General features: G+C 39.9%; 2 protein-coding genes across 3 annotated transcripts in view; one reads left to right on the plus strand and one right to left on the minus strand.

Moving 5' to 3' along the window:
* Window positions 1–3,398: 3,398 nt before the first annotated feature.
* tecrl2a (trans-2,3-enoyl-CoA reductase-like 2a) lies at window positions 3,399–10,326 on the plus strand. The gene is made up of 9 exons (XM_082545605.1): window positions 3,399–7,871; window positions 7,961–8,076; window positions 8,253–8,358; window positions 8,708–8,780; window positions 8,865–8,908; window positions 8,979–9,036; window positions 9,154–9,242; window positions 9,342–9,387; window positions 9,527–10,326. Exons 1-9 carry the CDS (start codon window positions 7,830–7,832, stop codon window positions 9,652–9,654), a joined length of 702 nt encoding a protein of 233 aa, XP_082401731.1. The 5' UTR covers window positions 3,399–7,829; the 3' UTR covers window positions 9,655–10,326.
* A 101-nt stretch (window positions 10,327–10,427) lies between these two features.
* The window catches only part of abca4a (ATP-binding cassette, sub-family A (ABC1), member 4a), a 32,949-nt gene continuing 30,200 nt past the window's right edge, over window positions 10,428–13,176 (minus strand). For both annotated transcript variants that reach the window (XM_082545604.1, XM_082545603.1), the window contains 4 exons: window positions 13,051–13,154; window positions 12,032–12,124; window positions 11,656–11,905; window positions 10,428–11,460 (listed from right to left, as the gene is read on the minus strand). In XM_082545604.1, coding sequence (XP_082401730.1) covers window positions 11,341–11,460; window positions 11,656–11,905; window positions 12,032–12,124; window positions 13,051–13,154 — 567 coding nt within the window. In that variant the 3' untranslated portion in view covers window positions 10,428–11,340. The remainder of the gene's footprint in view (window positions 11,461–11,655; window positions 11,906–12,031; window positions 12,125–13,050; window positions 13,155–13,176) is intronic.

Consider the following 13,176-nt stretch of genomic DNA (forward strand, 5'->3'; position numbering starts at 1 on the left):
ATTAATGAAGTCTCAAATATCTCAAATGAACTGACATTTTTCATCAGTATTTCTTTTCACAAGGGAGTTATAGTTATTTCTTGCTCTTCCATTTCTGCACTCTTAGCCACTGCAGCAGACCATTTTATCCACAGGAGAATTTCAAATTTTGTGCCATCTTGTGTATTTTTGAAACACTACTGTTCTTGTGCATACTCCACTCCTTGAGCATCTCAGTTTCCAGTGGCCACATGAGCCAACACAGACTTATGAGCCAAGAGTGTTCTCCAAAGATACTTTAACAAACAGGGAAAAAACAGAGTGAGAGACAGAGGGAGGTGGGGGGAGGAGGAAGTTGGAGAAAAGAAAATCAAGAGTAAGACCACGAGCAGGATCTCTACAGTGCCTCTAGTGATTCTGTGTTCCCAGCACTATCACGGATAAAGAGAGGAAGGGTGAGAGAGACAGAGAGGGAGAGCGTGGTGAAGACTCGGAAGAATAAGGGTCAGTACAGGGTTTGTCTTTGAAAGGAGAGGAGCAATTCCTGCATGTGTGAGAGGGATCTGTGCATGTGTTTTGTTTGCTCATACTAATAGTTAAGGCCATTCTTTCACCGTGTGCACAGAGGACATATCAAAAATAAGCCACCGCCATGAGCCGGACCACCTTCTTTGAGGTAAGCCAATGCACAGTTTTACTGCTACTTGAATAAATGACACGGGCAACTGCCACTTCCTGATAGAGTGAGTTACTGAAAGGCACTTGACCAAAGGACTCTACAGAGTGATAAGAGGTGCAGCCAAATTTGGGGAAAACTTAACAAGGCTGAAAATATTACATGTTGTTCTAAAGGGATCGGAAAGTTTATAAAGTCCAAGTTTATTGTCCAGATAAGCTCAAAGCTGGTGGTGTTTCTATGATTTTTCTGTAGCCTTCAGTTTTGACTTAAGGGCCTGACAAGCTTTAATGAAGAAGCAGACAAGTAATTTGCTGTAAGTGCAGCAGGCCTATGAACTCGAGCTAATTACAACATGCTCTGGGAAGTGTGCCATGCTCTCAGAAGCTGTTATTGAAAAAACTGAGTCACAGTGGAAAATATGGAAATAGTTAAGCTTCCAGTCTTTACAGTAAGACAGCCAGAAAATCCACCTTCACACTGACTGGACAGTTTTAAAAATGGTACTGATCCTCTACTTCTGATATATAAGAAAAAAGGAGGTTTTGCAGGATGGAGGCACATTTGCCGTAATGTTTAACTTTCCTTTAACTTCAAGCTGCCATTAGATTGGCACTACAATATTTAAGAGAGTATCTTTACCTTGATGCCTTGGAGGCTTTTCAGACGTACTTCATCCTTCACTTAGGAAACGTCATTTTCAACTTCATGAAACAGCCATTTAAGTAGTGGACTGTAATTTGTGTCTATTTGTGTGTAGTGTACAGGGTCAGACACACGTGAAAAATTTAAGACAAACTAAGACGTGAATTACTGTCCTTGACTGAAAGAGAAACTGTCTAGATAGTCTGTCTATCTTATAAAACTTAAAAAAATTAAAAGTATGTGAGGGTCATGCAGGACATTTATGAAGACAGCGAGATAGTGGTGAGGTGTGCGCTAGGAGTGACAGATGGGTTCAAAGTGAAACTGGCTCTGAGCCCCTTCTTGTTTGCACTGGTGACGGACAGGCTGACAGATGAGGTCAGGCAGGAGTCTGTGGACTGTGATGTCTGCCGGTCACATTTTGATCTGTAGTGAGATTGTGAGGCAGGTGGAAACGTGTCTGAAGAGGTGGAGGTATACACTGAAGAGATGAGGAATTAAAGTCAGTAGAAGCAAGACAGAATACATGTTTTTGAATGGGAGGAAGACAGCTCACAACAACAGTAGCCTTGAGGGGATTTGTTGAACTGGTGCTATATAAATAAAACTGAATTGAACTAAACTGAACAGTGAAGCTATGAAGAGTAGAGGTGGTGAAAGGTTAATGAGTTTAAATACCAGCCATCCAAAACAACAGACAGTGCACATGAGAGGTGAAGGAGACCGTGCAGGTGAGGTGGAGCGGGTGGTGACAAGTATGAGGAGTGATTTGTAGCAGAAGGATGGCAGCAAGAGTGAAAGGGAAGGTATAAAGATGCTGGTGAAACCTGTTATGATATATTGTTTGGAGATGGCAGCACTAATAAAAAGAAAGGAGGCCAAGTTGGAAGTGCCAGAGATTATTAGATTTGTGATTAGAAAGGAAAATATTAGCATGACAGCTCAGGCTGAGCGGTTTGGAAACAAAGTTAGAGAAGGACATGCAGAGGAGGGACAATGGATATACTTGACAAAGGGTGTTGAATATGGAGCTGCGAGGCAGGAGGAAAAGAGGAAGACCACAGGGATAAAGGAAGACATGCAGAGGGCTGGATGTAGCAGAGCAGATGGAGGAGGGTAGGGTGGAGATGAGCAGGTGTGGGGACCCCTAAAGGGAACAGCTAGAAGACGAAGAAGATTATGGATGAGAGTTTTCTCCAGTTTTATCAGTTAGTTATATTAGTCCAAAGACAATATGTGTTTGTTTTTTTTAATTAAAAAGCTGGCAAGCTCAGTTTCTCATATTTTACCCAGCAAACATAAAATAAGTGTTTATTTAAACATTTACTTAAATTTCCCCTGCATCCCCAAGGCCTCTGCAAGCATGTGCATGTTCTGTACAACCTGTGCTGTCAGCACTGCCGCCCGCACAGGAGGACAGGAAATCCTAATGATCGGTTTTACAAAGCCATGGCACATCTGAGTGCACAGTGTGCAGCCCAACGACACCGTGATGCTCTTTACCAGCATGCTAATACATCAGCGTGTGCCACCAGAATGCAGCTGGGAAAGCTGGCAGATGGAAAGCAAAACAATCCCATCTCCCACGATGCGCTTTGCTGAGACATGAGCATGATTTGATTCCAGATCCCGCAAGCATCCTCACACATCGCAAAGAGTGAAAGGGTGAAATAATCATTTTATATATGGAACACTGAGGTTTGCAGCTAAACTTTTTACTTAAACCTCTGTATGAATTAAATGTCCTATAAAACTTCATTCACTCTATCCAAAGAGGCTGATGGCTTTTATGTTGAGCTTTTCCTCATCCTCATTCCCTCTGTTGTGACTGTGCACTCAGCAAATCTTCAGATACCCATTAGCGGGTTATTACACTGTCCAGTAAAGGAACCTATTTAGCTAGGACAGCTCTGCTGAGCAGCACAGTATGGAGTGCTTTCAGAGCAAATTGTGGGCCCACCCACCCACCCTCCTTGCATATGCTATACATCACCGCTGACATGGTCTAATTAAGATGAAAACAAATGTGTGCAAGAAAGCATATCACTAAGGACAAATGGACACACTTTGCAGTAGGTATTTTAGGAGCAGACGTGACCACATTTTATTTGAGGCATTTATATTTTATTCAAATTGTGTTTTTACAGTGATGATTACATGTGCAACAATGTCTACCTTACAGCTGCAAGAAAGCAATACATAACTAAAAGTAGCAATAGAGTTTAATCTTGTGCTACTGTGATCAACAAAGCTGAAAAGAAATCTTAAATCTGGCTTTTACTCTGTGGGTTATATACATTATAAAGGTGCCTCATTTTCTTTCTTCAGGTGGAAGTTCTTGATGCCAAGACAAGGGAGCAGCTTTGTTTTCTAGACAAGGTATGCTGACATTTTAACACAATTCAAAGGCCCCCAGGATACGTCTTAAGTTTATAATTATGAATAAATAAGGACATGAAAATGACTTTTCAATCTCATTGACACAGTGCTTTGTATTTAGTGCTTGAGTCTGACATAAAGTTGAGTTTATACTGACTGTAAACTTTCTGTTGCATTAAGGTGGAGCCCCACTCGACAGTAGGAGACATAAAGAGCCTTTTTCACAAATCATGTGAGTGCCTATAATAGTAATGTAGCGCACAAATGAGCCTGTTTAGATTTGTTAGAAGCACATGTGGCTGTAATTTTGTTAGTCTTGCTGTTACCTAGAACCCTGTCAATAAATAGAACAAGACTTGAGTTATACTATAATTCAATAAAACACAGAAGATCAGTGCTCCTAGTTCTTTATTATCTTTCACTGCATGTTTACTGTAAACAAATCCTTCAACTTGTGGTTATTGGATAAAAAAACATTATTACACTATCTCTGAATGAAAAATCTTACAGTTCCTCCTATTAAATCTCTTCACCAGAGAGCTGTCCTTCTAAAAAACAATTTTTTATTTACTTCTCTGAAGCCCACAGTGCTTCTGTCATCAGCATGTGTCTGGTCAGAAACGTTACCAAATGTCTGCTGAGCCCAAGGCCATCGGCATCTATCAGAGTAGCAGAGCTCAACGTTATTCCATTGTGATCAATTATTTTTGGGCCAGCTATGTCCAACACTGCGACTGTGTTTGTGTGTGCATACGTGCTCGTTTGATCGGCACAGATCCTCACTGGTATCCAGCAAGACAGGCCCTGAAGCTTGATCCAAGTAAGTGGCTGTGTTGTAAATCTAGCATTTAGTGTGTGTGTGTGTGTGTGTGTGTGTGTGTGTGTGTGTGTGTGTGTGTGTGTGTGTTTTATAGCATTAAACACTACAGAAGGCAATGTGGCCCCAAAGTGTCAAGACTGGTTACTCAGTTCAAGTTTCAAACTGTCTAAAATATTTGGACATCATTACCCACAAGTACCCGTATAGATAAGTATGAGATCTTTTTTCGTCGTAAAGGCCAACATCTCTACAAATACTCTTGATTTTAGTTAAAACTCATTTATTCATAGATACGTCTGTATTGGTCTGTATCCATCACCTCAGGTACTGCTGTTTTGCAATGCTACACTTACAAAACTGGGGTGGGACTTAAATACTGTATGTCTAGCTCAGTACATTTGAATCAAGCTGTGAATTTGGGTTTTGCAATAAATCAACAAAAACTGGAACGTAGAAATGTTTGGTCTGAGATTGTGTTGTACTTTCCAGGCCATAAACTTTTAGATACACATGCAAAATTGGATGCCACAATAAAGTCAAAGCTTTAAACAAGAAGCACTGTGAGAGCACAAACATCTTCCAAAGAAGCTCACTCTGTGGGCGCTACTTACTTTTAAGGGAATAATTTTGTATATAATACTTTGGTTTCTTTGATTTTTTTTTAAAAATATATATTTAAGAAGTTTGTAGTGCAATAAAAATCAGATAAGGGAAGCATAGCAGATATTTACTTTATTTACAAGTATTGATTTGTAAATAACTGGACATGAATAACTCAAGCTTACTGTATAATATTATACTTTCATTAAAAATGTAACACATTTGGAGGTCAACTTGACAGATAGGCAGACTTGAAACGTAAAAGTGAGGTCAGAGGTCAAATGTGAATAATATTTAGATCCAAATTATAATGTGATAATTATAATGTGATATTTAGAATCCCCCACATTGATATGATGTTCTAAATGTTTTCAGTACAAACAAAGGCAAAAGCATTTTTTAAGGAAAAGGCATAAGTTCTATGGTTTTTTGTCACTTTCCTGACTAATTAGTCATTAAGTTGACCATGAAGACTTCAGATGACCTCATTGGATATAAGATACATTTTAGTGGATTGTTAATACGACCCCGCTCTACACCAGTAAAAAGTTTTATCACATTGTGACAAAGTGGCTAGGACTGAATTCATTTACCATTTGTTACTTGCATATATTGTTATTTTGTGTTCTGTTATCTAATCATAATGCTTTAATGTAAACACAGCGCATGTAACCTCACCTCTGCATACTATCCCGGGTCTGTTTGTGGTAGTATTGGTTATACTCATTACAGCAGTGCAAATGTTCTCAAAGCTAAATGTCACTTCATCATTAGTTGATTTGAATCTTTCATTTGTTTATGTAGTTTGGTTATACTTGTGTGTTCCTTTGTGCAGGTCCTATGTGTAAAACAGGTATGTGGGAGGGGGAAAATTAAGAACACTTAAAAGAAGCTTGAACAGTCTGCAGATGCCGTCTTCCTATCACTTTCCATGCTGCTTATGTTATGCTACCCCACACACATTAATTGAAACTTTTTTGAGCTATCATGTTTGCAGACAGAATCACACCCACATAATCACTACCAAAAACATCACCTCCATGGCAGAGAAGGTTTATGTTCGTATAGAAAGAAAAGTACGTGTGAGGAACACAGTTCCTAGTTACAGTTCTGAAAGTAAGCCTACACCTGACTTCTAAATGTATCTTTGGTGCTGTCAGTTCAGTATTTTCAGGTGTGCTCCTGACTTGATGGAGAGCTAAAGTCCATCAGAAAGAGGTCAGAGGTAAAAGGTTTGTGATAACCTACAGTTGGATGCATCCAGAATGCATCCAGAATGCATAAAGAGGATCACACATCTTCAGTCCCCAAAGCACTTTTGTAGTGTTGCTGACCACTCAAAGTGCTTTACACTACAAGCCACATTCAGTTTTTTCACACAGCACTTTATGCTGCGCTCTATGCTGTGCTCTTTCAGCCACACTTATGGCTAATTCAGATTCACCATTGAATCTAACCTGATGTAAATGAAATAAATACAAACTAAACCTCTGCAGGTGCACGCTGTCTAGTGTTTGTCAAGCAAAAAATTTGATTAATCAAACAGACTAATGCAGACAACTGATGATATCTGTTTGACCTGCTCCCCTGCTCCCCTCAGGCAGGAGGCTCCGGTCCATTCGCACCAGAACCTCTCGCCATAAGAACAGTTTCTTCCCCTCTGCTGTTGGACACATGAACAATTACCATATGACTGTCCCCGCCACTAACACATGACCCTACGCTGTGTCACTGCATCATTCCATGTTTGGCACTGATCACCACCTGCACTCATGTATATATCTTTCAACGTAGCACTCTTAATTCTTATTCTCATGTATATATCTCATGTATATCTCATGCACATATCTTTCTACGTAGCACTTTTAATTCTTATCCCTACTTTTATTTTTTCATGTCTATTTAAGTGCTATTTATGACACTATGTTTGCACTGAAGCACCGCAGCAATTTCCTAATGTTGTAAACCTGCTCAACATTTGGCAATAAACCCCTTTCTGATTCTGATTCTGATTCTGATTCTGATATGCCACCTCCTAACCCTAAAAATATCCTTGGTTGAATATAGGATCATTTGCTATTGATAAAAGTTTATCCAATAAGTTCTGGCATATTTATCTTTACACTCATCCTGTACTTCAGTGAGCAGTGAACCATTAATACATTTCAGCGTGCTGCTTCCACTATGAAATCTTTTGTCCATTTCTCCTTTATTGTTTTAAAGACCATTTAATATGCATCACTGCTCCATCCATTTCAGCCCAAATTAAAGCTGTAAAGGCAAATACAGCCTAACCTGATGTATGATGTTGGAAGGCTTTAGTCTTGAATATCTGGGATCTACCTGGCTGCTAAGAATTAGACAAGAGAACTTTGGTTCAAATCTATTTGGGTCAGTTGCCCCTCAGGATATTCTAAAAATGCTGCCCAATTAGTAGAGCAAATTATCTGTGGCCGTGCCCCCTGGAGCTTGCAGGTAGAGAGAACGTGTGCTGAAAACCTGAAACTCTGCACAGCGCTGCCTGTGTCACTATGAAGATTTCTGCTGTTTTGTCCATTTCTCAAGCCCACATTCTAGAGGCGATGATCTCTGTTGAATAGTAAAAATGTTTGTTGGTATTTTTCCAGATGGATTTGTTTGCCTAAAGGTTGTTTTTGTTCTTATACAGAGGGAAAATCACTCAGAGATGATGAAATCTTACAGAATCTACCAGTGGGAACCACTGCCACCATGTATTTCAAAGATCTTGGTCCACAATTAGGCTGGACTATGGTACGATTAATTCAACAGGCATATTGGCAGTTGTTTTTTTTAATCTGTGACACATTAAAAAAGAAAGTCATCTTTTCTTCTGTTTTCAGGTGTTTCTTGCAGAGTATATCGGGCCCCTTCTGAGCTACCTCCTCTTCTATTTTCGAATACCCTACATTTACTCAAACAGATATGCACTTAGTTCCAGCCCCCACCCTGTTGTCACGTACGTTGAAAATGAAATATCAACTACAGCACAAATTACGACAGGCCACGGCTAAATTAAAATTGTTCTATGATGAAAACATGCTATTCTAACTATTATATATACGTATACATGTACTATGCAAGAGAATGACCTGTTGCCAGAAGCCAGTCTTATCCCTCGGCTCTCTCTCTCAGACTGGCCTGCGTCTGTCATACCTTCCACTACACGAAGAGGCTGATAGAGACAATCTTTGTGCATCGCTTCTCACATGGGACCATGCCTCTCAGGACTATAGTCAAGGTGAGGTACGTCTAAAGTTAAAGAGGAGAGCCTCTGATAATAAGCTCCTCTCTTTCACAGTGTGTGGCCTCATTTTTACTGTCCTGCACCAGTTTTTGTTTTTTCATGTTTTAATGTTTATTTATAGCTACAAGCATGTAGCACGTACCACTGCCAGTTTCCAATGCCCATCCACACAAGGTCCTTGAATGCACTATAATTCATGAATGTCATAATAAAGCTAAACAAAGCTTCGTTTGGCAATGCAGAATACAACTTGCAGTCTCTACACAGTATCTTTGTGAGGACTGGAACTTCACTGATCATTTTCACATTAAGTATTTATGTATGTGCTCATTTCGTCTTTCAGAATTGTGCCTATTACTGGGGGTTTTCAGCATGGTTGGCTTACTATATCAACCACCCTCTCTATACGCCTCCATGTAAGTCAGTCCGAGTATGCCACATACAACATGTTTTTCTCCTGTATTTTCATCATATCAAAGCCAAACTGTCTTTCTCCACAGCATATGGAGAACTGCAAGTCAACTATGCACTAATTCTATTTGTGGTACGTATACTAATAATTACACATGGCATATCACATATACAGACTCCTGATTTGTTTATTTCTGCTCTAGATGTGTGAAATGGGCAACTTCTCCATTCACTTGACTCTGAATAAGCTCAGGGGAGATGGTGAGTCGCTGAGCTTTGTTAACATTCATGGATGAAGCAGGGTCACCCATCAATTCAAATACTGTAAAATGAAATTATACATATGTAATCCGTTCACTGGACGAATTATCTTTGCAGGACCCAAGGGTAGAAGATTTCCTATGCCAAATAAGAACCCCTTCACCTGGCTTTTCTTCTTTGTATCCTGCCCAAACTATACATACGAGGTAACACGCAGCATTCAGAACGGTTTATCTAGCATTAAATTTTCATTCATGCTTGAGCATAATCTCACTTTCTGCTTGCACACTGGACATACACTGTAGGTTGGAGCTTGGGTGAGCTTTTCTATCATGACCCAGTGTCTGCCAGGTATGAGCTTCCTTTCACCTTTTGCTGTCACCAAGTGAGCATGTCCATAAATATAATCCATTGTGGAACTGTATGGTTGATGAGAAAGCCTGCATAGTCCTCTTGGTTATCCCCACATGTTGTATATTTTGTCTTTCAGTGGCATTTTACACATTACTGGGGTTTATTCAGATGACCATCTGGGCCAAAGGAAAGCACAGAGCCTACATCAGGGAATTCAAGGACTATCCCAGTCTCCGAGTGGCTATTATACCTCTGATTCTTTGATAAGGCTTAAAGCATGAACCTCATACAAAGAAACAAAGAAGTCTGCTGCTGCTGCTACTATGCAATTTTGTCTACAAATGAATGAGCCGAACTAGGAGGAAACAGAGCAATAATGTGGCTGTTTACGTGTTTAAGGCTTTAAAAAACATGCCGGAAACCTTTAAAGTCAGCAATAATAGCAGTGTTTAATATCAACAGAAGATTGGATTTCTTTCTCAGAGGTTGATTTAGCATTGTGATAAAACTCAGAGTTCTTCCTGTCATATTAGCTACGCTTTAACATTTGGATTTTCTATGTTTGATTCTTTCAGAATATTAAGGAGTGTTTGAGAAACCAGCGAGGAGTGCTGACTGCATATTGGTTTGTTAGCATACGTTGTTGCTTTTTATTACGAGATGAAAGTTTTCTAGTTACATGTAAGTGAAAGAAATTGAGCATCCTCATCCTCATCATAAAGTGCCTGCGGAAGCAAACGAAGAAATTTGAAATGTCACAGCATCCATTTAAGAGTGCGACATCACTTTTAAGCTCTCAGGAGGAACGCTGATAAAGCAGGTGTTTAATCACGCTAAAGTTAAGCCCTTCTAATGCTTATCTCAGATAGTTTTCTCCAGAGAAGTGCAAACTGTACTGACGTTAATGTACAGAGACTTTATCAGGTAGTCAGTGATAAGTGCTGCAGTTCTCAAGCCTATATTGCCTAATCTCAGGTTAAAACTGTTCTTTTTTTGGTTATAAAAGTGAATGCAAGGTCTGAATAAAGGTCCACATCTTAAAGAAAACGCACTTCATTATTTATTATACTCTGCCTCACAGAAACACGTCATCATCTTCTAATGACACTAGGTGCTGCAAACAAATCATGAGGACAAAGCGCAAAAATTAAAAATGAATGGCATGAAGAGATCATATTAATGAAATGTATTTAACAGCGCAAGAAGGATTTTGTAATGATTATGAGCTGTATTACACAGATCACCAATAAATCTCATGATGCTTCGAGTAATACTGCATCAATAAGGTGCTAAGCCTTTGCTTCTCTGAGCCCTTACTCCACATATCTAAAGAAGGCAGTGAAAGTGAATCTTGCTTGGCATCTGAAGCAAAAATATATATATAAACAATCTATGCTTTCTTTACACACCCTTTCTTTACAGGTTGTTTTTTTCATATTTCATCAGTTAAAGGCCTAAAAGGTGAGCAGAACGTGGAACAAATAGCAGGCAGGCACAGAAATGCTCCACATTTTCCAAAAAGTCAAAGCCCGCTAACATTGTTTACTGGAGAAGCAAAATCGAGCAGCATGCACTTTTGCCACGAGTGAAATCAGTTTAAGGGATCGACTTCTTCACAGGCTGCGCTGTGAGGTTAGAAGATGCAACAGATCGACTGCAACATTCAAAAGACTCCATCAAACGTGGATTTAAAACACAAAGGACTTCTTTTCCGCAAAAGTTGGAAACCAAAAGTTCATCCTCTGTTGGCATCCAAAAAATGATGCGCCTGTCACTGGTGTCTGTTGGGTTGGGAGGGATTTTTCTGCAGACTGTCTCAAATCAAAAGGTGGCCCCGATTATGCCGACTAGCTTTCAGTCCCCTCAAAGTACACACATCAATAGGACTTTGAACACTGGCTGCCAATGACATAAAAATGATCTCTTCCAGCTGAGCTCATTAAATTAAGTTCACCTCCCCAAAGACTTGATGGGTGTGGTATCAATATATCGCTGGGCTCCAGCAGCTTTTGGATGCAATACAATACTTTCATCCTCTCTTGACTGCTGCTTGGCAAAATTCACAAACACCTGCAGGGACAAAGAAACAAAAACAAAGATTTGATTAAAGCAGCAGGTTGACATACGCCATAAAATTAGGAGCCAAGGCACAAAATGCAAAAGGAGGTTAAAATATGACCGACGTGCAAAGTCTTGCAACATAATGAAATAGATCTTTTTTCCATTTTATAATTCATTGTGTTGTGCATTTCTGCACCTATTTACCTGGTCGAGAGTGGTTTGTGACACTGAGTAGTCCTCTATTTTGAGTTTCTCCTTATTAGCCAGGACCATCTGAAAGATCCTAGCCAGGGAGGATGAGGAGATCTTGTACTGTAGCGTGTTGTAGTGCTTCTCTCTCTGGATGCAGCCAGGGAAGGTACTTTCCATGAATGCTTCAGCAGGGTTCAAGTCTGGGGCACAACCGGGCTTAGACGCCCTGATCTTCATGGTGACCACGTAGCCATCGCCAAATCTAAAGTGTGTAAAAAGTCTGGCACTTTTAGTGAAATAGTTACTGAAAGATTGGTGGATAGGAAAGGAGGAAAATGAAGATCAGGTATTTTGTTATATGAATAAATAATAAAGTAAAATGACCAACTTGTATTTGAGATGCTGAATAGTTCCCAAACACTTGAAGGATCCATTAACCATAATGGCCAAGCGCGTACACAGTGCCTCACATTCCTCCATACTGGAAAGAAAATCATAACAATTAGATGCCGTGCTCACTCACATGTGTACACACATAATACAGAGAGACAGGGGAGAAATCAGACGATCAGAACAAGAAAAAGTGTCTTTGTAAGTTATTTGGACACCATACACTGCTAGTATTGCCTCAGCGTAAGTTGTAAAGGGCATGTGTATTATCTGGACACTGGGAGTGGGGACTTTAAAGCAGTAGGGTGGATGGTTTTCCTGCAGGAATTTTTAAGTGACAAACGTATTACTTCCTGCTTCCTAGTGAGATTTTGTGCATTGGTTTATGGAGTAAAAAACAAAATTCATTCACCAGGTGTGAATTCAAAATCCAAAGGAAAATAATGCAGTAAGGTTATCTCTGACTTATGGCATATGATTTACTTTTCCGTCTTCCTTTCTGCATTTTCTCTGGGAAAACAGCCCAGAGTATTAAACCCATGTTGCCCTATTATTGGGGGTACTGTACCAGAAGATGCCTCTAAGGCATGGGTGTTAAACATAAGGCTTGGGGACCAGAATTGGCACAGTAAAGACTTCAATCTGGCCCGCTGGACAGCTTTGGAAAATGCGAAGGAGGGCTTATATGTTTAGGCCTTTTTGCAGCTTTCGCTACTGATGAAGACCTGCTCTCTGGCCTTTCATACGCCAAAGAAATTAAATATAAATAAATAATTAAATGGCAGAACTTCTTTACACTGACAAAAAGTGGAGCTTCTCTGGACCAGACCATTTAAGATCAAAGTGTGGCCTACAGTGTAAAGTTTGACATCTCTGCTCTAAAGCAACGAAACATGTCAGCATAAAACCCCCACGGCATAACACAGCTGTGGAACGTAGGAGTCAAGCATTCAGATTTTTTTGCTTTATATGTCAGTTATCCATATGTATTTGTTTATGTTAAAATATATGCTTTACCTGTGTGACGTGAGGACCACGGCTCTTTTGTCCTGAATAACACTCATGATGGAGTTCCACAGAAAACGTCTGGAGAGAGGGTCCATACCTGTAGTAGGCTCATCCTAAAGTGCAGGAACAACAAAC

The sequence above is a fragment of the Aulonocara stuartgranti genome (assembly GCF_965226115.1).
Source record: "Aulonocara stuartgranti genome assembly, chromosome: 9".
Classification (NCBI taxonomy): Eukaryota; Metazoa; Chordata; class Actinopteri; order Cichliformes; family Cichlidae; genus Aulonocara; species Aulonocara stuartgranti.

Excerpts from the sequence above, each read along its gene's own strand:
- tecrl2a (XM_082545605.1), top strand. The coding sequence starts at position 7,830 with ATGTATTTCAAAGATCTTGGTCCACAATTAGGCTGGACTATG. Across the intron at positions 9,037-9,153 it reads GAATAAGCTCAGGGGAGATG|GACCCAAGGGTAGAAGATTT; the intron begins GTGAGTCGCTGA and ends TTATCTTTGCAG. Across the intron at positions 9,243-9,341 it reads GCCCAAACTATACATACGAG|GTTGGAGCTTGGGTGAGCTT; the intron begins GTAACACGCAGC and ends CATACACTGTAG.